At 31.7% G+C, this 23,733-nt stretch overlaps 2 protein-coding genes across 6 annotated transcripts; one reads left to right on the forward strand and one right to left on the reverse strand.

Moving 5' to 3' along the window:
* Positions 1-18,264, reverse strand: LOC130897741 (acetylcholinesterase-like). 4 transcript variants are annotated; one of them, XM_057806620.1, is made up of 8 exons: positions 18,032-18,264; positions 11,763-11,872; positions 10,385-10,459; positions 10,021-10,324; positions 7,712-8,939; positions 6,713-6,841; positions 6,289-6,465; positions 1-3,612 (listed from the first exon to the last, which is right to left on the reverse strand). In XM_057806620.1, the coding sequence occupies exons 4-8, from the start codon at positions 10,303-10,305 to the stop codon at positions 3,476-3,478; spliced, it is 1,956 nt and encodes a 651-aa protein (XP_057662603.1). In that variant the 5' UTR covers positions 10,306-10,324; positions 10,385-10,459; positions 11,763-11,872; positions 18,032-18,264; the 3' UTR covers positions 1-3,475. The 4 variants fall into 4 exon arrangements, with proteins under 4 accessions (XP_057662603.1, XP_057662600.1, XP_057662599.1 ...); XM_057806617.1 differs by lacking the exon at positions 1-3,612 and having other exon boundaries at positions 5,333-6,465; XM_057806618.1 differs by lacking the exons at positions 1-3,612; positions 18,032-18,264 and adding an exon at positions 12,992-13,010 and having other exon boundaries at positions 5,339-6,465.
* A 792-nt stretch (positions 18,265-19,056) lies between these two features.
* Positions 19,057-22,788, forward strand: LOC130897742 (uncharacterized). 2 transcript variants are annotated; one of them, XM_057806621.1, is made up of 4 exons: positions 19,057-21,034; positions 21,412-21,535; positions 21,682-21,899; positions 22,622-22,788. In XM_057806621.1, exons 1-4 carry the CDS (start codon positions 20,999-21,001, stop codon positions 22,766-22,768), a joined length of 525 nt encoding a protein of 174 aa, XP_057662604.1. In that variant the 5' UTR covers positions 19,057-20,998; the 3' UTR covers positions 22,769-22,788. The 2 variants fall into 2 exon arrangements, with proteins under 2 accessions (XP_057662604.1, XP_057662605.1); XM_057806622.1 differs by lacking the exon at positions 19,057-21,034 and adding an exon at positions 21,297-21,324.
* The last annotated feature ends 945 nt before the right edge of the window (positions 22,789-23,733 follow it).

The following is a 23,733-nucleotide window of genomic DNA, read 5'->3' on the forward strand; positions in this document are numbered from 1 at the left end:
TTTATTCATTTTTTGCTAAAATAGCAATTCAGCTATCAGGTATTTCGATTATTTTGACGAACCACACACAACACAATACCAATTAGAATGATAACAATTAAAAATAAAAATAAAATAAATAAAAAATTTTACGAGAATTTTGTTTCCTTGAACCCAATCCTGTAAACCACCACTTCATTTCATTGTCTGTTCGTATATAATTCGATGGTATTGAAATAATTAAATTTAGAGTCATCAGCATATGATTATACGTCGTTGAAAACATCGTTAATATTTGGCAACGCTACTAATTTAGTAACTCTCGCGGCTGCGTTATAGAAAAGAAATTTTGATAAAGTTAATGGTTTTTAAGATAATTGATAAAAAATAATTCATGACGCAGAGAGACTGATGCAACGCATTAGACAGAGAGAGACGGCGATACTCAAAGATAAACGACGTATACTTTGAAAAGAATGGATGAAAAGTACCCAAATTTGAGACTTTTCTAACCTTCAAAAATTCATATCTCTAAAAATATTAACGGCTACATAAAATTACATCATCAGTAGAGTAATTTGCGTAAAAAATTTGGGATGAAATAGTTTTCGATACTCATGCGCAGATTCCTCCTGGACATTTCTTTCTATATTTAAAATTGCTATCATTGTTAAGACAGACAGGAAATTATCAAAATAATATCTAGATACGCTATGTTGTCAAATTTGAGTACACTTACGCTATACAATATTAAATGTAAAATCCTAATTTTAGGTTGTATTTGCACCATCATATGGATATGTATTAGTAGAACGCGGTGGGGATGACATACATTCAATAAGAAATAACGAGTTTCGTATATTTCAACGATTGGATACAACCGCAATTATTTCAAATTGTGGATGATTTAATTGAATTAAAATGCATCCTCGTATTTTCTTTATATTTGCGCTAAAAATCTTCACGTGAAATTTGAGACGATTCATTTGAGGTCATGACAGGTCATTAACATCGCGTAAAGGCAATAAACACAGTGATGCCAAACCTTCAATTTTTTTCCCTAAACTTATTTTAGAATATCCTTAATTTCTACTAAAAACTCAAAACGTTATAAAATTTTCAATAAACCTATGATGATTTTTAATATTTATTAATGGAATTATAAAAATTATGGAATATTTGTATTTGAAATGATTATTTTTAGACTATTATTTTGAGCTAGTATTTGCTTTGAGCTTGTTCAATTAAACGAATAAATTCTTATTTAAGAAATTATAAATTTTCTTACCATAAAATAACAAAAGAAATACCCTTACAAATACTTTTTTCTAAATATAGAGAAAAAACTTCTATCTTGGCAACATTGTAAGTGTCTGTAGTGTTTTCAATATGGAAAAAGATTTTCAATATCTTCCGTCATTATGTTTTTTATCCGTCATTTATTTTCTGAATTTCGAAATAAAGTATCTATATTTGATATGATTCATGTTAGATACAATAAAAAACGTTTGGATATTCGGGATTGTTGGTATGCAGCTGCGGATTACATAAAAGATTATGTCAAACGTTACGTTCAACGTGACGATAGCACACGCTTTCAATACAAATTTCAGTTGGTAGGCCCGAATTTTTCCTATGACATTCTTTCAACTTGAAATATTCATGTTTCCATTTGTTGAAATTTCACAAACTCGAAATTGAGGTGGGAAAATTTTCGTTGAAAGCTTGAAAGCTCAATACGCTAAAACTATAACAGAGGCACTAGGGAACTATAAACTATACTATCCCTTAGATGTAAGAAATTTTCGTCAATCTATTAGCATACAACGCAAAATTATTATAAATATTTTGGTCTAGTTTTGCAAACTTCAAAAAATAGGTATCATTATAATTTCACAAAAAATTTTATTCGAGGTAAAAAATTCAAATTTAGTTAATTTAGTCTACATTGTGCCCCGTATACATTCAATTAAGTAAAAACAAGAAATTATTGTTACACATTAATCAGTTGCTAATTCCCTTTATCCGTAACCTTAAGCACAGCGTCTATGACAGTCGGCCATCTTTTTGTTTTTGTATGTGTCTACAAGGATGATTGTTTTTGCAAACAGCTGACTTTTCATAGTTATTATTCTAAAGGTTTTAAAATATTAGAATTATGATTCACTTTTTGATAATAATACAAAATAGTAAATTAAAATTTTTGTGGCGATGAATAAAATTTTTTGTTTTTTCAACATATAAATAACCATAAAAGCTTCAATCAAAACAACAAAATTGATACTGATTACTGAAAAATAAAAACAATTCCTTATCGTTCACAATTATTATATCTCCAAGTAAGATATGTCCAATTAAGTCATAAATGTTTTAATGCCCCTGAGATCTAGTACGAGACGCGTTAAATAACTTTTATAGAACGTAGGCCACTGAAAACAGTCCTCAATTATTCATCACAACATTAGCAGGAACATGAAAATATCGTTAAATTCGAAATTATTCAGTTAATGACATACTGTATAATATAAAAACAAAATATCTTCTATAGACAAGAATATACACAAATACGTGTAGTTGGTTGCCTCGATTCGAAATTTATTAGAACTTTTTGTAAACTATGAACCTGGATCAGATAGATATCACCAATCAACTGATTCCGGAATCGTAGCGAACTTTTATGAAATCACCGAACGGTATTCAGACCACAAATCTAAGCAACAATAAATTTAAAAGAAAATTCACAGACATCAGCTGATCACTTTCAGAGATTAGCACAAAAGATAGGATCTATCACATCAGTAAGATTTATTCAGATCTACAACAAAAGTGATCCGAATTATTCTTCGAACAATCAGATTATGATCGGGTTAACCTGATCTATCCATAGATTAAGAAAAGCACTAAATTCTATGGAAAGAATGAAAACTTCTCATGTATTATTTGACAGTAATGTCGAAATGAAATTAGGTTAGTTTTTGGTTGTGATGAGTTAAAGCTTTTAAAAACAAGGTAAGATATGATGATAAATTATATAATTCGTTAATTAATAGTGTGATATACACCGACGACGAGCATGAACATTTATTTTGAATACCCCCGAAACAATCCAAAGTTTATATTATTTATTGGAGTCGAAAGTACCAAACTTTATTATAAAAAGTATTCGTAAGCATTTATTTTTATTCTAAGTGTTTTACATATAAAGTATTACGATTGTTTACTTTGTGCACAATCATACAAGTCACTAAAAAGTGAAAGTATTGTTTTTATTTTTCAATAATCTAATATTTCGATTCTTCTAATTCCATTCTTGGCCTGCTACAAAAATATTTTTCTTATCGACATTTCGTGACGAGGTAGAAACCTCAACCTAACTGTAAACCTTGTCCTCCATGTTATTTATCGGTTTTCTACCGTTTTATTGACTCTATATATTTAGCGAAAAAGCGAAATTCTATGCCGTTTAGTTCGTAATTTTTGTCGGTGATTCGAAGCTTTAAGACTGTTGCAAGGTTTCCCATCTCAATTCAATTATAACTAGCAGGAAGAAGGATACTATCAGGTACCGCGAACTGGCAATTGAGATTCCTAAGTTTGTACAATCCTTGCTGGATTGTGTATTTTGGAGTTCGGCTGAAACGATAAAATATTCATTATGCTCATCTACCACCACAGTGTCATATCCACGTGTCCAATAAAATATCTTATTCAACATATGATATTTATTCCACTACATGTTAAGTTTTATACAGATTGTCTCCGATTTAAGTTCAAATGAATATTTCCTTTTGATATTAAGTTCTGTACACTTAAAGTATGCCTTGATTCCTTATAATGATTGTTAAGGGTATAATGCTCCCATTTTATTCACACTTTATGATACTTAATTAGTGTAACAGGGAAAGTTAGTGTAGATAATTGTTTGTGTTCCGAAGGAATCAAGTTTTTTAAATAAATATACAAGATTTTGATCAATATTTCACCAAATTAACAAATTTCAAGTGGATATATCAAATTATTGTCAAATTGTGGTAAAATTATTTCATTTACACTTTGTAATAAGCTAAAATCGTCCAATTTCAAAAATACCTAACCTCAAATTATTTTATTGATTTTATTCATACTCTAATAAACGTGGATTTATTAGTAATTCAGTTACAAAGACTGGCAGTAAAAGGAAAGTGGTAAAAATATCTATTACCATCAACGTCTAAAGAAAATTCTCAATTCGCTCTCTTGAAAACGGTAAATATCACTTTCCGATTCTTCCAAAATTATTAAAACTTGTAAAAGAATCAAAAAAGCACCAAAAACAGCAAAGAGAATAAAGAATCTTGCCTAAATCGTTTTGAACTTAGTCCTTTAAGATATCTAGCCACTTTCTCGGCCAATACAATGTAGTCAATGTAATTGTATGAGCTAACGACACATATTTCTGTGTTGTAGAAAAAAGAAGAATTTTATGTCATAACAGGTTAGTTCAGTTTGTCATAATTCCTTTACATTCATGTTATGTCTAAAAATCTGTGTGAAGGTGACTAAATCTGTTTAAGATTAGAGCAACAGATACAAAATTACAATTTTTGTATAAAAATCAATTGAATTCTGAAATAAGTAATGTGAAACTATTTAATGGAAATAACTATTGTAATATTATTGAAAAATATATTTCATTGATAGAAGGCAAACGGCAAAGGAATAGTAGCCACTGCGTTAATTGACATTTCAACATTTTAATTAATTTCTTTTGATTATTTAGTTTAAAGTCAATTTGATTTTTGGAGGTTAAAATCTTGTTTTAAATAAAAATATTTTGATAAACTGTACTTTTGATATTGCCTTTTTTTGGATATAGTTATTAATATTTTGATGACATTGAAGTGAATCTGTCACCATGTACAAAGTGTTTCCCTTTCTATATTATAGAAAGGTAGGCAAATTCTTAACGCGGTCGGTCACCAGCCAATCAGCGCTTTACGCGCGTAAAGCGTGAAGTGGAAGGTGTAGGGTATAAAACCAGCCATATTAGGCGGCCATAGACAGTCCATCAACAATCGTGGTATAGAGCAATTCATTCCGATGTTCGCCGCCATTTTCGAGTTAAGTTAGTCCGGCACAATTATAAATAAACTTCTAATTAAAACTTATTGTTTTGTGTGAAATATAAGTGTTGTGGTGTAAAGTGAAATTAAATGAATCATTGCCTAAAATAAAGTCGGCGTTGAACCAGCACATGCGCATTATAAGAATAAAAACGTACCAGTATACAGGTATTAGCAATTACTTACTTTAGGAACAAACTTTAGGTATTAATACCTTATTGCAATAAAAGTTGGATCAAAAATAAAACAAATTGTAAATTATGAATTTTATTGAAACAATATACGAGGGAGACAAAAAAAACAAAAAAATAGAATAAATGTTAAAATATAAAAAATAAACATCAAATTCACATGACAGGGTTTTTTGACTCGCTAGTTTGTAAATTTCGAAATTGGTAAGTAAACAAAATGGAGTCGAAATCCCCTTTCATGTTTCAAACAAAAACAAACGATACAAAAATTTCAATACATGATTAAAAAATATATAAAATAAAAAAAATATAATGGCCGCTTCCGGTATCTCCGGAAGTAAATCGTTTTTACCGCATCTTTGCAACGTTGCCAGTTCAATCAGATTTCTTTAAATATGAATATCTCCGAACAAAAGTGGGAATTATATTTTTTTTGTAGATTTTAGGGGGAAATTGTACCTGTATTTGAATAAAAACGATATTATTACACGATTTTCTTCTAAAATCAATAAAAAAACCTTTAATTTCCACTTTTGTTCCGAGATATTCGTATTAAAGGAAATCCGTTTGAACTGGCAACACTGCCTTAAAAAAAGAACCGACCAAATACATAGACAGTGAAATACACTGAGAAAAGTGTAATTTGGTATTAAAATCATCAAATTTCGACCAAAAAAAACCTTCAACGTTTCGGGGTAATAAAAATTTTAATTCACAATTGTTCCATTGAGACAACACTGGAATTGTGATTTCTTGGATACCCTATTTGGCAACAATGTACGAATTATTATTTAACGATGAATTATTTGGATTTACGCCATCGGATTTTAACAAATTCGTTTCCTTCGTGTTATTGCGACTTGAAATTACATTTTCAGTTATAATGACGTAATTTTCATCGACGGAATTTTTAGTTATAGCGTTATTATTAATATTATCAGTTTGATTATGCGTATAAAAACCCGTGTAGAAATCGTACTGCGCAGAAATCCGTTTCGTTTCGTTTATAAACTTACCCGTCATCTGCTGCAGCTGAGGAAGGTATTTTTTCCAAAAGGCACACTGCTTTAGCCTGGGCCCCCTACCGGTCGCAGTCGAATTCACGTCTAAAGTCAAATATTCTCTACCGTAAGTCGTGTGTAGAGGCCAAAAAGTTGGCGTCCACGCACCATTCGGACTCAAACTAGGATTACCTATAAGAATTAACGAGTATAATGAGCCTATCGACGTTTTAAACTCGTCCACGACACGAAGCCGGTCCTGTCCGAATTTTGGCATTCCGTTGTGACCGGACAGAACCGGCCTCGTGTCGGGGACGAGTTCGTATACAGTATACAACCCGGCAACGTTGTATTGACGTGATTTCGATATAGAGTCGAATAGAATGTCAAAAATAAACGTTAGAAGATTTGTAAATTGTTAAAATAGGTAATTTGGTACCTGTTTTTGCAAAATTAGCCCAATAACGCATAATTCTTTTACTGAGATCTACTTCTTGAGCAGTATAACTTCTAGTTGGATTCAGGGGTTCTCCAAAAACGTAGTTTATTTCATCGGCATGCATAACACCTATTCATAAAAAATATTTATCACAATATTGTAAATGTATGAATATTGAATGGTGGAAGCGGCAACGTAGCGTTCGATTTAGAGAAACCGCGGATTGAAATAAGAACGGCGTTGCCAGATTTCGATAGTTACATGAATTTATTCATCTTCGGATAGAAAACTTTGAATAATATAAAATTTCTTTATGTGAAAGGAAATATTTTAATTTCTGGCAACGCTGGAATGCTTTTATTTACATGTGAGGCAAGCACGCCCGATGACGTTTAGTTTACTCACCAAGGAGAATAATAAAATACACTGAGAAAACATGATTTGTATAAACGTTATCTAAATGTAGAGGTATCTACAGTATTTTGCACATAAATCAGTATTTTCTGTGATACAGGGGATGTACAAAAAATGTTCATTTTAAAATTTTTACAACACTGTATCTCGGTAACTACCGAACTGGATCTAGTATCAAATTGTAGATATTCAAGTCTACTATAATATAGTATAGAAGATATTTTTTGAAAAAACTTATAGTTTACGAGTTATTTTGAAAAAACTAAAAATATCTATTTTTAATACTGACCTGTCCATGACGGCCAGATCGGTTAAAAAAAACAAATTAATGAATTTCCACGACCCAAGGGGTACTTTACCATTATTTTTCACATAAATCAGCATTTTCTGTAATACAGAGGACGAACAAAAAATGTTCATTTTAAAATTTTTGAAATACTATCTCGGTAACTATCGAACTTACAGATTTGGATCTAGTATCAAATTGTAGATATTCAAGTCTACTTTAATATAGTATAGAGGATATTTTTCGAAAAAACGTTTAGTTTACGAGTTATACCAAAAAAACTGATTTAGCATACTGACCTGTCCACGAGGGCCAAGGGTTAGCGACACTCCTATGCTTGTAATAGTACATATACACATTATTACCAGTTTCCGCGTATCTATGCGCCAATTCGTTAACGTTACACGTAAACTGGTAATCGCCGACCATTTTGTCCAAAGCGTTTCGGTTGCTGACTGAATCTTCGGGGTTCAACCAATCGGTGTATTCGAATATGATCGCCTGTCTCGCGACGGCGTTCACGTAAGGATTTAGTTCGGTAACGGCACGCAAAAATTCCTGTCTATTAACGTAAACGTTCTCCTCGTTCCTGAACAATTCGGTCAAATAATATATGATGAAGTAATTGCCTTCTTCGGTGTTGGAACCCAACAGGATATTCGTTTTCTTGAAATTCTTGTTGGCCAACGCGCGGACGGGGTGTTCGTCCAAAAACGCCCCGTCTATAACTGGAACGAAAGGGAATTCGCATATCCCCAACGTACCCCATTCGTTGTTCACCAGCTCGACGGGGTCCTTCTTCTTTAGGCAATCGATTACGGAATTCAAATCGTCGCGATCGTGAGGACAACCGACCGCCTCCGCCAATCTGATCCCCCTTAAGACGCTCTCCTCCCTCGATATTATCGCCCAGGGCGCCGTGGGGCTGCCGCTTTGCATTATGGCCTGCGAAAATAAATTCCTCGAGAGCGGCGAAAGGAGATGCAACGACACCGACACCGCTCCGGCGGATTCGCCGAATAAGGTTATGTTATTGGGATTGCCGCCGAAAGTCGCGATGTTGTCCTTGATCCATTGCAGGGCCATCATTTGATCGAACATACCGGCGTTGCCGGGCACGTCCGACGTACCGAAATACAAGAAACCCAACGAAGCCAACCGGTATTGCATCGAACATAATATGACGTTCTCTTCGGATACCAAAATGTTGTGGTCGTACACGTCCAAAGTGTTGGTACCGGAATAAAAACCGCCGCCGAATACCCATACCATTACGGCCGCGTTCGTCGGTCTCGGTTTAGGTACCACCACGTTTATATATAAACAGTCCTCGCTTATTGGCGTGTTGGGGTTCCACATCGTGGCACCGGCGAAATTGCCGAACACCGTATCGATTATTTGTACGCAAGAATTCGGTTGTTCGGTCGTATTTAGAACGCCTTCCCATTTTTCTATAGGTCGCGGATGGCGGAATCTCAAATTCCCTAACGGTTTTTGATCGTACGGTATTCCCAACCAAGCGTCCACCTGCAAAAAAGTAAGTAATCTCATGCCGCCGGTATAAATATGGCAACGTATGCGAAAAAAAGAATTTCATCGAAAATTTCCGAATTCGCGGCTACCAAATCATCAACTTAATTCTTAAACACGGGCTCTGTTGACGACGCGCCGCGTTCCGATCGAACAACCGACGAAAATATGGAAAAAGCGCCGCCGGCGTTGGTCGAGCAACCGAACCAATCCGCAGGCTATCGGGAGATCTTCAAATATATCCGATCGCTTTTTACGACTAACGTGAGCGGACATCCGTTATTGCAATTGTCAAAATTGATGAATTAAAGTTTGAATTGATCTTTAATGCACCCTATTCGCCAGATTTGGACCACTCGGATTATTTTCTATTCGCAGATTTTGATAAATGGCTCGGTGGTCGAATATTCACCAACAATGAAGAGGTAATTTCGGCTATTTTGAGAAGCGTGACGATTGTTAGTATAAAAAAGATAGGGAAGGGAAAAGTTTATGGGGCTAAAATGAGTTTACGTTGAAAATTAAATAGATTTTACATCATACGTCGAAAGTACGTACCTTCGACCGAGGTATGAAGAAAAAATCGTGTACACTACACGAACCGAAAGCTGAATCTCGATCTCGAAAATTTAACTTCCATCCCTTGTAGTGTAATATACGATTTTTCAAAAATATTTGTTTCCTTTGTAGGATGAGTTACTTTTGGGACCACCCTCGTATAGTCCAACACAATTTTACCGATCGAAAAAAATTTTTTCAAATTCTAAATCGAGTTTTATCGTAATTATAGTTCGTTAAAATAAATTTTCATTCGATTAGGAGGTTTCGTATTCGATTTTCCGTAACGACCTGTATAAAAATGAAAATCCACATTGATCACACGTGGCGCAGTACGGCTCTGCCTATAAATACCAATATTTCAATTCCATAATAATCAGTTTTTACGTAGTAGTAAAATTTCACGAGAAAGAAATCAAAACGGCAACACCGCAATGTTCGAACTAACACCTGCGTCTAGATAAAATGAATCATAGACAAAAACATTTTCGATTTTAAAACGGTAAATATTTCGCCTTACCTTTTTACCAGTAGCCGAAGTAACTGTCATTCCTCTAATTTTCCCTTTTTTAGTTTCTATAACTAAAGGATCGTCTTCCGTTGAATCCCTTCTAGTAAAATCCCTTTTCTCATCGGTACCGTCCCTTCTAAACTCTTCGGAGTCTCTGTGCGGATCGAATGTGTCACGTGATATATGAAAAGCTTCGGCGTGTGGTTCCGAGGGATGATGTCGACCTCGATGAGGCGTCGGTTGACATGACGGGACAAGAAGACTTGTCAATATACAAATTGTCCAAGGAAGCATTATCGTTTATTATTTTAACCTGAGAATCAATTTGTAATAATTGATTTCATTGTTGGAATTTAATTATACATGCACTTACGAAACTAAATAACTGTCAGCAATGTAAATTCGATGGCGGCATTTCTTCTTCCACAGTTGTGTTTAATCTTGAACACTGGAAGGAGGATAAATAATTTTTCGAATTATAGAAATATTAAGAATAAAAAAAAACCTAATGAACAATATGGGATTATGAGATAACGAAATATTTATTTTAATATTATGATAAATTTAAATACGTGACAACACCGCAATCGTTCTAACATCGAACGCAGCTCTAGTTTGAATGGAAACGTGAAAGCTTCCCGCAAACTGAAAAGATTTATGGTTATTAAACGTATTAAAACTCACCATCAGGTTTTTATAACACGATAATTAATTTTTAACATATGTATGTATTCTAATTATTATATATATTTTATCATAAAACGGTCAAATGATATTGAAACATTATTAAATGTTTACGAGAATAGTCGAAAACATATTATATAAGACAAAGTAACCATCAAACTAGACGTAATTATAAACAATAGTCTGAGTTAGATTATTTTATTGTTTTTAAACGTATTTAGTTATTTTTCTAAAGGTTAAAGTTTATCATTGATTCAATTTATTTTTGTATCATAAGAATAAATTAACGTATTTGGTATTAATTTGAATATCAAATCAAATTATTTATTTTTTATTATATAACGTTTGAAGGCACACGACTCCTAGCTGTCATATAAGAATTTGACATTGACATTCGATGTATGAAAGCGAAATTGCCAAATATAAATTTCAGTCTAGTTTCTAATATATTTATTAGTATTTTCAGTATTTAGTGGCGTCTTAACTTCCATTTAAAATATTTATATTCTATTATTTTTAACGTTTAATTATGGTTCAATTCGTTATTATTATTGTATAATATATAACTGCAAAGATTTATAGTTGTTTTAGATAGGCAACGCTGTAAAGTGAAACCGAACGGGAGACCGCGAAACATTACTATTGTTTACATTCGTAGATTCCGCTTCTTTTTTTTTATTAGATAACGCGTTGACCAAATCCCTATTAACGTCGAGTATCTAGGGAATCTCCAATTTATAACGTTATCTTTGGGGATAGCACAATTAAACTATTTTACGAGTTGGCGTGTTTACGTCCAATCAACATGACTGAACAGTCGCACTCCGTGCCACTCGTTGCCCGGCTACAGCCCGACCTTGACGCAATGAAGTATGGTGGACTAAAACCGCGATGTTGTCATATTGTCTGCTTAGGCAGAAAAAAAAAAGATAACCACTATAATGATTATAGGAAGTCGATTTTATCGAAATTTTTTCATATTGAACTGCGTATTTTATGTTGATGTAGGGCTATATCGTTTTCTCAATAATACCAGCTGTATTATCTGGATAATACCATAAACTTACCGCAATTATATTGGTTACCACATTTCGTTTTAGAGCATTCTGGAACAACGAATTCTCTGCAAAAGATTTCAGGTGGAATTTTTTCACGTTAAGTAGAAACTGCATAAGACCTGAATTGAAAAAATTTAAATTAATGGTCTACATATACGAGGGGCGTCGAAGTTTGTGACTATAAATTTTGCGTTACCTTTTTTTACTTTCTAATTAAATGAATCTTCGTATTTTTTTATTGCACCCCGTATATCTAGTCGAAGAAAGAAATGCTTTCAGTTATGGATTCAACATTGGAAGACGTACTCTAAATTTTGCGTTACCTTTCTAATTAAATAACTCCTCAAATTTTTTATTACACCCTGTAAATAAAGTCGCAGAAAAGGATAAAGAAAGAAATGCTTTCAGTTATGGATGCATCATTCGGATACCTACTCTAATTTTTACGTTACCTTTTTTCATTTATTTAAATAACTCCTCAATTTTTTTATTGCACCTCGTATGTCTATTAGCACTACTGCAATGTGTAGCAGAAAGCCAAACCAAAAGACGTCTTGCAGAAAGGTTTTTAGTTATAGATTCAACATTGGGACGCGTATTCTAAATTTTGCGTTACCTTTTTTTGCTTTTTAATTAAATAAATCTTCCTATTTTTCTATTACACCCCGTATATCTAGTCGCAGAAAACTAAACCCAAGGACTTCTTCCAGAAAGGCTTTTAGTGATAGATTCAACATTGGGACACGTACTTTAAATTTTGAGTTACCTTTTTTTGCTTTTTAATTAAATAAATCTTTCTATTTTATTACACCCCGTATATCTAGTCGCACAAAGCAATACCGAAAGAAATGCTTTCAGTTATGGCCGCAACATTGGAATACGCACTCTAAATTTTGCGTTACCTTTTTTTTTTCTTTCAATAACTCTTCAATTTTCTTTATTACATCCTGTATATCAGATATGGATATAACGTTAGGATACATACTTCAAATTTTACGTTACCATTCTTTCCTTCTCTTTTTAATAAACTAATTCATCGTATTTTTTCATTTTACCTCGTATATCTATCAACGAACTTATCTGTTTCCCCTGTTCAGTTTACATATTTTTGCATATATTTCAGTCTCTACCTGTATTCGTTTATGACGCAATAAAGCACATCAACCCTTCGTTCAATTCTACTTAATGCAGATCGTTGTCAGTTGCCAGATATTTATGCAACCCGGTGACCCACTGACCTTTGATATTTTCACTAATGCAGTTAAAAGTTTTTTGAATATTGTGGCATCGATGGAAACGAAGTTCAACTGTTTGTCTATGTCTGTACGATCGTCTTCGATTCAATACGTACATAGATAAAAGTTTTGAATATCAAATTCAAACTTTATTAAAAAAATTCAATCACTCAAAATATTTATTTCATCATGAGTGTAATGTAGAAAAACACATTACAATAATTCAAAAACAAATATATTTGACATGAATTATACAATAATTTCATCATTTCCAAAATGTATATTACGTATTATACATTGTTGTAATGTGTATTGCCTAACTATTATATCCCGTATATCTTTTTTGACGTAAATAAATTATGTAGGTTACGTGGGACGTCAAACTTGCTTATTGCTTTAATTCAATCAAATAAATGATCAATAATAGAATGTTCCAGTGTTTTATTGGTAATAATACATGGAATATAATAAAATTATTATCTAAACACATCAATAAAACACTCATAATGATATGTATTTGTTTAGAAAATACGAAAGTAGGCAATATTTTAAACATGTCGTTGTTTAAATGGTTGCATAATTTAGTGGTAAACTAGTGATATGCAAGATTTTGTAGTTAAAGCGTAATTTATAAAAATGAGAAATAATTAACTATTTTCAATCAAATTCGACAAAAACTCGTAAAATAGTATGAATGTTCATCAAAAGTATTGGTAGACGTTACTCAATTATACCTAAAATTGAGTTTTACTCAATATTATATTATCAGCTAATATGCCACGTCAGAGCCACGAAATTAAAATGAAACACAATAACGGTCGTAAAAGCAATTTCTTTGAACTTCTAGAAGAGTGATTCGTGTCAAGACGTAAATTCAAAAATTTATTTTACGATGTTATTAAAAATAATCGTTACAATACATTGTGATCAATAAAATACTATTAAAAACAAGGTAACCTCAAATTTGATTTAAAACGTGTTTATCGTAACTCATAAAATGTATATATGCAAATATATTATACAGTATGGAACACCGAATAAATGAATGAGGGCTTGTTCGCAAAAAATGGTACGACACGTCATATTGTGTTTTCAAATTATACAGGGTTATACATTTGACAGTGACAAATATAATTTTTCTTATTTCAAGTGCAACTTATTGTATATTATATATTTTTTTGATTATTCGGGAAATTTATATATGCAAATTAACTATACAGTATCGAACATCGAAATTGAGTTAATTCGTTCATAAATAAATGACTAATTGTTATAAAAAAAGCTTCGATAAGTCAATTTGTATTTTCGAATCATACAGGGTTATACATTTGACAGTGACAAATATAATTTTTCTTATTTTAAGTGCAACTTATTGTATATTATTCATTTTTTTGATTATTCGGGAAATTTCTATATTCAAATTAACTATACAGTATGGAACATCGAAATTGAGTTAATTCGTTCATAAATAAATGACTAATTGTTATAAAAAAAGCTTCTATAAGTCAATTTGTATTTTCGAATTATACAGGGTTATACATTTGACAGTGACAAATATAATTTTTCTTATTTTATGTGAAACTCACTGTATATTATTTATTTTTTTGATTATTCGGGAAATTTCTATATTCAAATTAACTATACAGTATGGAACATCGAAATTGAGTTAATTCGTTCATAAATAAATGACTAATTGTTATAAAAAAAGCTTCGATAAGTCAATTTGTATTTTCGAATCATACAGGGTTATACATTTGACAGTGACAAATATAATTTTTCTTATTTTAAGTGCAACTTATTGTATATTATTTATTTTTTTGATTATTCGGGAAATTTCTATATTCAAATTAACTATACAGTATGGAACATCGAAATTGAGTTAATTCGTTCATAAATAAATGACTAATTGTTATAAAAAAAGCTTCGATAAGTCAATTTGTATTTTCGAATTATACAGGGTTATACATTTGACAGTGACAAATATAATTTTTCTTATTTTATGTGAAACTCACTGTATATTATTTATTTTTTTGATTATTCGGGAAATTTCTATATTCAAATTAACTATACAGTATGGAACATCGAAATTGAGTTAATTCGTTCATAAATAAATGACTAATTGTTATAAAAAAAGCTTCGATAAGTCAATTTGTATTTTCGAATTATACAGGGTTATACATTTGACAGTGACAAATATAATTTTTTTTATTTTGAGTGCAACTCACTATATATTATTTATCTTTTGAATTAAATTGAAGGAATCGCTTTTTCATCCACCGTATAATCCACATCTAGCCCTCAGTAACTACTAATTTCAAAAAAATGCTTCAGATCAAATAAAAAAATTTTTTATTTTTAATTAGTTACACGAAAATTCATCATTCTACTGATTAGTTTATTAAATTCTAAACATTTATCCATATACGTAAATGATAAAAAGAGTTGTATCAGATATAAAGAATATATTTGAAGTTTGGCAACATCGGAACACGTACGTCTTGTAAGGCCGACTGGGTTCCTTTTATAGTTTGCGCATCTCGCGAGTTTTGTTTCGTTTGGACGATTGGATTTAATTCGATTTTGTTTCTCTCCATTTTTCTTTCCGCCGACGCGAAGCACGAAATATTTTTTTCGGTTTCAATACTTGTACTACACTTTTAAATAATCCGGTGCGTCAGTACACATTTTTTTTTAATATAATCCGACGATTTTTTTCATAATTTTCCTGTACATTCGAGTGGCGAGATCAAAATTAGGTCACAACCTCCATATAAAAATCAATGAATTAATTATTGGCTATGATTTTGCTAATACGATCGGACCGGTTGATTAAAACGTAAATAGTGGAAGGGACGTCTGGATATATCCATGAATTATTAAAAATACCTTTCCACTCTATACCCCAGTAAATGTAAATTCAATATTTCACAATCGATAACAATTATTGAAAATTCAAATCAAAATACAAGGTGACCAGAAACGACACCGAGCAATTTACTTTTCAAATACTTTACATTTCGAAATGAGTCCTTAGGCCGGCCCTGTCCGAATTTTTAAATTCGGCGAATTCGCGCCTTACATGTTTCCACTAAAATAGTATAAATAAAAAACGTTACATCATGAAGAAATTTTCATAAAAATATATAATTATCATAGTTGAATAATTTGATGTAGGCATTAACAATTTCTAAATAACACGAAATAAGTAAAAAATCAAAGTTGAAACATCTTAAGATTATATAATATATAATCTACTGAATGATTAGTAAGTCTGACAACGCCGCGGTAATGATACAGTTTAACGTTTCCTGAGCTGTGATATGATTTGTCTCTATCATGGCGGATTTTTATATTTTGCCGTTTCATCTCATTGAAAAACACGTTTCTATTTATCATATAAAAAAATACGTTTTTTCGTTTTAAATTACAAAGTAAAAATAAAGTTTGAAGGATAATAATTATGTAAAATAGTATTTCTCTTAAATAATATTCTTGTCCACGTGCATGTATAGAGATGGAAACAGTTATTTGTACATAACAACAGACCATTTTTAAATATAAATGCATCACAACAATATAAGCTATTGCAATAAGCTGTTTTTTTTGTTATCAAGTTTTCATCTTTAATTATCTACTTTGAAAATTACAATTCCTTTTACTAATTAGGCATTATTTCATACAGCTTCAAGATTTATAATATTTCTGTCAAATGTCAATCACACTACATATATTATACAAAACTATAAATTTACCGAAATAATATTCGGTATTTCTATGAACCGGTTAATAAATTTATAAATGTCATTACAAGTGATTTGATTAAGAACAAATTGTATCGATCATTTCGATGGCTACAAAAGCGAAGAATTAACACTATAATTAAATCATTCGTTAGAACGACTAAACGAACGCGGCGATTTCCACTCGAGCAAATAACTGGAACGTAGCAAACATTCATTGAGATACGTTTTTTTTTCCTGTTCAGTCTACTCTAATTGTGTTCATAGTGCAGGTACAAAGATAATTATAAAATTATAACAGCAGTATGTCAAAGCTTATACGGGGTGATATAGAAATGTTTATATTAAAAATTAGTGAAAGAAAATAGATTTGAATGAAGATTTCACGGAAAATAGGGGATATTGTATGGGAATGAAGTTATTAATTATGTTGAAAAAATTTTTTCGTGAATTTTTAGGTATTTTCGTCAAAAACGAATTTTTTTTTGAGGGAAATTTTCCTGGAAAACTTTGTTGATCAATTTAAAAAAAACTAAAGAAAAAATTAATTTATTATCTCTGTAAAGTGGGTATTATTGGTACAAGTTCATATTTCAGTTCAAGGTCGACTTTTTTTTTTCAAGTAATTTGACCTTGAAAATTCAAATGACACAATTCTTGAACTAATTTAACGTTATTTTAAATCATTTTCAATCTTTATAAAAAAAGTTGAAACACTAGTTTATGTCAGAATTTATTAAAGAAGTAACTTGAAGGTCAAAATGTGTTTATTTATTGAACGAACCTGGTAAAAACTTCTAAACGCTTATAGCGTATAGGTTTTTCACAAGAATATGTAATTTTCTTTATTTAAATGAAAGCAGCTCTCAAAATATTTAATTTAATGTTAAAATACGAAAGAAAACAAAATAAATTTCATTTTTATTAAAAAAAAAACTGTAAAACCTTCGAATTGGTTAATATTTCATTATTAGTTATTAAAAGTTAGATTTTGAGTATAAAAATTGGAAAAATTTGTAAACTTTTTAAACAACCCTCGTAACTACGTATATTTCTTTATTTAATTTAACACTAACCTCAAATTAAAGACATCGGAAGCGAATACAAGGTGAAAAGACTTTCGGGATTAATTAATTAAATTTTTTTCGATTAAAATTCCCAAATTATATGTTAAAATACCCGAATATAATACCGAAAAGATTTTTCCTTGTCTTAGTCGTTGGAAGAGATATAGCTTCATCTTTATATAGACTAAAAATTCACCTCGAAATTGAAACCTACGTTATAATTACGAACAACTTACCATTAACCACCACTAGCACAACGAATTTATCAAAAAACGCGTCGAGAAGACACAATCAAGTTTATTTTAACATAGTAGCAAAAGATTTGGTTAAAAAGAGCAGTCAATAGGATAGCCTCTACACTGTTGCACCACAGATACTGGCACTGCACTGACGTTCCCGGCGTCTTCGTCGTAATCGGTAGTCATCGGGCACGGCATCGGCGATTTGACGTTCTTATAGTACAGTCGGATTATAAAAATCGGTTATTAGATGGAAAATTAAATATAAGTTAGAGCTACTCTAATTTTTGTTTGTTTTAATTTGAATTTGAATAAATCAATTATTAAATATTACATTATAAAGTGAATAGATATGGAACGTCAGCCATCTTGTAAAAATACTTGGTTTATAAAATGATTCGAAGATATATTAATTTTGTACTATTTTATTTTAGTTTATTAATTTATGAACGATATTAATATATTTTAGAACAATAAAATCAAATATTTTATAATACTTAATCAAGGAAATTATGTTAGTAAACTTGACAACACGGTTACAGTGTATTTATTAATTATTTTAGGTTGAAAAGTATATTCAAATAATTGACGTTTCGATTTATTTCGCTATTTTTAAAAATATAACTAATTTTATATCAAAAGAGATCTAAAATCAATACTATTAACCAAGATAAACATATAAAAAGGTATAAGAAATAAAAAGTTGAAGAAATTTAATACTTTGTATAATTGATAGGTTATAAAATACATTTTTATAAATGAATAATACAAATAATGACAAATATAAACTAATTTAAGTTAATAATCTTTTGATTCGACAAATCGCAATTAATTATATTTAAATTTCTTGCAAATACTACTTCAAGTTATAAAAAATTATTAGTAGAAGTTACAGCGTTGCCAAGCTTCATAACAATATTCTTATAAAGTACTGGATACTATGAAATTCGTAATATAACTTCTTCTTTTTTATAACGTAATCCGTTTTATTATGAATAAAGTACTCATTTTTTTTTTGATAAACTGCAAACAAATTTCAACGAAAAAATAATTTTTAGAGATATTCCTAGTCTAATAAAACGTTACCTGTAATACGAACACAATTTCCATTGTACTACATAGGACGCAAGATCGGGGATTTGATTGTAATAGTCGCTTTTGCGTACGATGCGCCCTATCCGTCTCGCTTTTTTTGGGGGGTGTTTGTATCTCTCTCATACTCGCAGATGTATTGAAACTCGAACGTGTGTAGCTGCCGTTCGTTGTTTCTGGTCACGGTCGCTTGCGGTAGAGGCCCACAGCCACAACATATCATCCAAAGATAAAAACAAATATAGGACCGAATACACTCGAGAATCGTAATAATGATCGTTTTGAATATAACGTATGCATAAATTTAACGAAAAAGTTATATATCACTATAAAATAAAATTATTAATGATTACAAGCGTAAACTAGAAATTAAATCACACGATCTCGAAATGAGACATTTTATACAACGTTGCCAACTATTTTAATGTATAAGAAGATATACTTCAATTTTGTAAAATTGTGTATATTTCAGACTTAAACTAAAAACTTGATATAAAAGTTGCTAAACATCGTTTAATGTTGAAGAAATAAGTTAATAGTCCAGGGCAGTACTTTGAAAAAATATTATTCTCAGTTTATATCTCTTATTTTATTAAATGGTTCGTTTTTGTCAAATTTGATGCTTAAGATACTTTCAACGCACAACGCAATCACCTAAATAAAAAAATCTCAGCAATTTTACTAATTTTTAAAAATGAATTTTCAAATATTAGCGTGGTATATAAAAAAAATATGATACCTAAAGTGTATTTATCTATATAAGAAAAATAGTAAAACGAAACAATGATCAGTGCGTGATCAGCACGTGAGCATCACGGCGAAACGCGTGGCGGCATCGTTATCTGTCCAAATTAGTGACTCGTGGGAGGGGCCATCAACGTATCAATCTCAAATTTGTCACTACATTGAAAAAAAACTCCGACTGAGTGCTGTAAATTGTTGGTAAGAGATCTATGGGGACATTTCTCTATCTCGTGCGCGTGTTTTTGAATGGTGTAAGCGCTTTAGTGAGGTCCTAGAGAGCAAATCAAAAATCGAGGCAATTTTGGTCTTACTATTTGTCAGTTTTGGCAACACTGCGAAAACGAGAACGGCATCACTCCAGTACTCGATCACCCGCTGTATTCGCCCGATTTGGCACCGTGCGATTTTTTTTTGTATTTTCGAAGAATCGTAGTGAAATTTTTTGTATTTGCACTTATGAATATTAATAAAAATAAATTGTAAGAAAATGATGATTCAAACCTCACGTTTACATTGTACATTTTTGTAATAATAACTGTGCATAATTATTCATAATTTATATTATTAATCTGATGTATGAAATTGCAAAATATTTCTTAAGTGCGAAGTACGGTCCTGTTACATGCTCGGCTTTGGCGTTTATTAACCCTGATCACGTGCACTATGCGTGAAGTTTCTTACATATTAATTTCCTGCAAATTTTCATTTTCATTTTGTTGATAATAATAATAAAAATATTGAGAAGAAATTGTTAAAAGCATCCTACCAAATGTTGAAATTCGTCTGTGTGAAAATAGGAATATTCACTAATAATCTTGGCAACGCTGTATTAAGTAGAGAATCTTCAGCCGAAAGTCACCCAAGGTGAGTTGAAATTATATTTCAAATTATTTGAATAAAATAAAAACAAGGCGATTCAATTGAATTTATTGTATGTAAAATACCTCAAAAAAATTTAATAATCATTTTATAAATCTTACTTAAAATAATTGACAGTTACGTCAATTCGTTGTCATAATTATTTTCTAAATTATCAAATGAGGAATCGTTGAAGATAAGAAAATTATAAAATTGAAATACGTAAATCATGGATATAATTCGTAAAACAAGAGTTAAATAAACTTACTTATGTCACAATTAAAGAAGAAAATTAAAGTAAGGAAAGTAAGTAGACATTTCAATTTGATTTAAATAATGATCCGATACTAGAGCGTTGGCATAGAACGAGGTGTTGAAAAAAAACCAAAAATAGAAGATTGATGTCCCAATGATCGATATTATTAATGAATGTAATCTCAATTTGTTTTTATTTTGTGTGTTCTGCTATAACCACGGTAAAATAACGTGTAATGTGTATTGCCTACCCAGTAGAGAGATCTACTAGTGCTAGACGATAAAAGACCATATAATTGACGATAAAAGAGAAGAAGAAATGACATATCATTTTGTTTATGGTATAACCTTTTGAACTGTTTTTAATTATTTCTTAATTTATTTAAAGTGTTTCTACATAAATATGTGTTTACGTGTCTCTTTTATAGAGCTCCCTTGAAACAGATAAAGATATCGATGATGATTATTACATTCCACTCGCAGCACAAGATTCAAAATGGAAAGGAATAACTTTTAAAGAGCAGCAAAATAATAATATCGAACATTTACAAGGTGTGTAAAGTTTTTTCTTCATATTAATAAGAACTAAGCGTCAGTGGTAAAAATTATTAGTGTTTTCAACGATGATTTTCTGAATTTTTATATAATCTTTGATTACAATGGTTTGAAAGACTTTCGAAAATAAAAATGTTCGCCAGGTTCTGTGGAAGAAGAATGTGTAATTAAATTAATAGATTTGGAATCGTTGAGCCCAATGACGCCGTTATTACTTTTATTTCCCGATTTAAGACACGAAGGAGCCCTGGAACATTTAACGATGGTATCCCAAAAATCGACATCTTCATTAACCAAACTACTTTGTGGCAAAAGGGCGAAATTAGAATTATTACGTCAAAGTAAAAAATTGAAACAAGGGGTAAGTAAAAATTTCCATATTATTTGATATCTTTAACATTGCTGAAACTTTTGCTCCAGATTTAATGCATAAAATTATGTATAATAAATAGGTCGAACATAATTAGTTTTGTTTACAAATTCACCATCTTGATTATTAATTGTCATCAGAGCTACCTGTCATATGTCACACCAATGTCATATATTCTATGTCACATACGATCTCTATCTTGTGTTCTTTTTGGTCTATGATCATGATAAGGATTATTTTTTTCAATCATTTGTTATACAGGGTCGTGAGGTTAGCATGTTTTGGTTAGAGTGGATGAAACTATGATGTATAGAGATTTAGTTACTCCGACGTATACAGGGTTGTAAGATTGGATTGAAAAAAGTGATATATGATGCACAGAGTTGGGTTTGTTTACATATACGATAATTATATTATACAGGGTTGTATCCGGTTGACACAAGGTAAGACGGACAAAAAGATGCGTTCTTTAATTATACAGGGTCGTGAGGAAAGCATGTTGGATTGAAGTTGGTGAAACTATTTGGGACGTTGGATCACTCGGAGGCTTAGTTATGTTGCGTGTACGTAAGGCTTTTATGGAAGTTTAGAGTCCTCGTTATGGATCTACTAATTCAGATCGTTTTATTTCGTTAAATAATTAAATGAAATTTAATCGATTATATTCTAGTCTGAAAATGGAATTCGACAACTGATTTTCCTATTATTTTCAGACAACGCTAGAAACAGTCAAAGAAACAAGTGATATCGATTGGAAAGAATCGAAAGCTTCAGTGCTCGAATCGATAAAAATTGAGGTTACTGATTCTGATCCATATTTAGTAGATGATAAAGAAACAGAATCATCCGAACCGAATTAAACATTAACAGTTCTTAAAAATGTGTTTTTTTTTCTCATCCTATACATACAATGAAACCAAATTATTGAATTTATTCATTTAACGAACCAAATATTCCATCCCGGTGATCCTAATAAAGATCCTTAGGTACCGAATCCGTCTCTGTTTAGTGCAGTTTAGTCGAGAACAGTAGTATATCAGAGTTACACTAGGAAAACAGTAAGTATGTAATTTTTTTTATAAATTACAAACAATTATTGTTGTAAATTTTTTATAATAATATATAGTGAGGGCTCTAAGCGTGTGGGGGGTAGTGAGGGCTCTAAGCGTGTGTGGGTAGTGAGGGCTTTTTGCTCGTAGGGGGTTCTGAAGGTACTTTACGTGTGTGGGATTCCGTGGATAAATTGCGTATGGGGGGTATTGAGGGCTCTAAGCGTGTGGGGGGTAGTGAGGGCTCTAAGCGTGTGGGGGGTAGTGAGAGCTCTAAGCGTGTGGGGGGTAGTGAGGGCTCTAAGCGTGTGGGGGGTAGTGAGGGCTCTAAGAGCGTGGGGGGTAGTGAGGGCTCTAAGGGTGTGGGGGGTAGTGAGGGCTCTTAGCGTGTGGGGGGTAGTGAGGGCTCTAAGCGTGTGGGGTGTAGTGAGGGCTCTAAGAGCGTGGGGGTTGAGGGCTCTAATCGTGTGGGGGGTAGTGAGGGCTCTAAGCGTGTGGGGGGTAGTAAGGGCTCTAAGTGTGTGGGAGGTAGTGAGGGCTCTAAGCGTGTAGGGGGTAGTGAGGGCTTTTTGTTCGTAGGGGGTTCTGAGGGTACTTTACGTGTGTGGGAATCCGTGGATAAATTGCGTATGGGGGGTAGTGAGGGCTTTTTGCTCGTAGGGGGTTCTGAGGGTACTTTTGTGGGGTTCATGTTGTATTTGTGTACATGGGGTTTTAAGGGTGCTTTATGTATATGGGATTCAGCGGATACATTGCGTGCTGGGTTCTGAGGGTAC

The sequence above is a fragment of the Diorhabda carinulata genome, chromosome 9 (genome assembly GCF_026250575.1).
Source record: "Diorhabda carinulata isolate Delta chromosome 9, icDioCari1.1, whole genome shotgun sequence".
Classification (NCBI taxonomy): domain Eukaryota; kingdom Metazoa; phylum Arthropoda; class Insecta; order Coleoptera; family Chrysomelidae; genus Diorhabda; species Diorhabda carinulata.

Coding starts and splice junctions, on each gene's coding strand:
- LOC130897741 (XM_057806617.1), bottom strand. CDS start 10,305: ATGCTTCCTTGGACAATTTGTATATTGACAAGTCTTCTTGTCCCGTCA. Junction 8,940..10,020: donor CTTCGGCTACTGGTAAAAAG/GTAAGGCGAAAT, acceptor ACTTTTTTGCAG/GTGGACGCTTGGTTGGGAAT. Junction 6,842..7,711: donor CCCTTGGCCCTCGTGGACAG/GTCAGTATGCTA, acceptor TTTTATGAATAG/GTGTTATGCATGCCGATGAA.
- LOC130897742 (XM_057806621.1), top strand. CDS start 20,999: ATGTCACAATTAAAGAAGAAAATTAAAGTAAGGAAA. Junction 21,536..21,681: donor TAATATCGAACATTTACAAG/GTGTGTAAAGTT, acceptor AATGTTCGCCAG/GTTCTGTGGAAGAAGAATGT. Junction 21,900..22,621: donor GTAAAAAATTGAAACAAGGG/GTAAGTAAAAAT, acceptor TATTATTTTCAG/ACAACGCTAGAAACAGTCAA.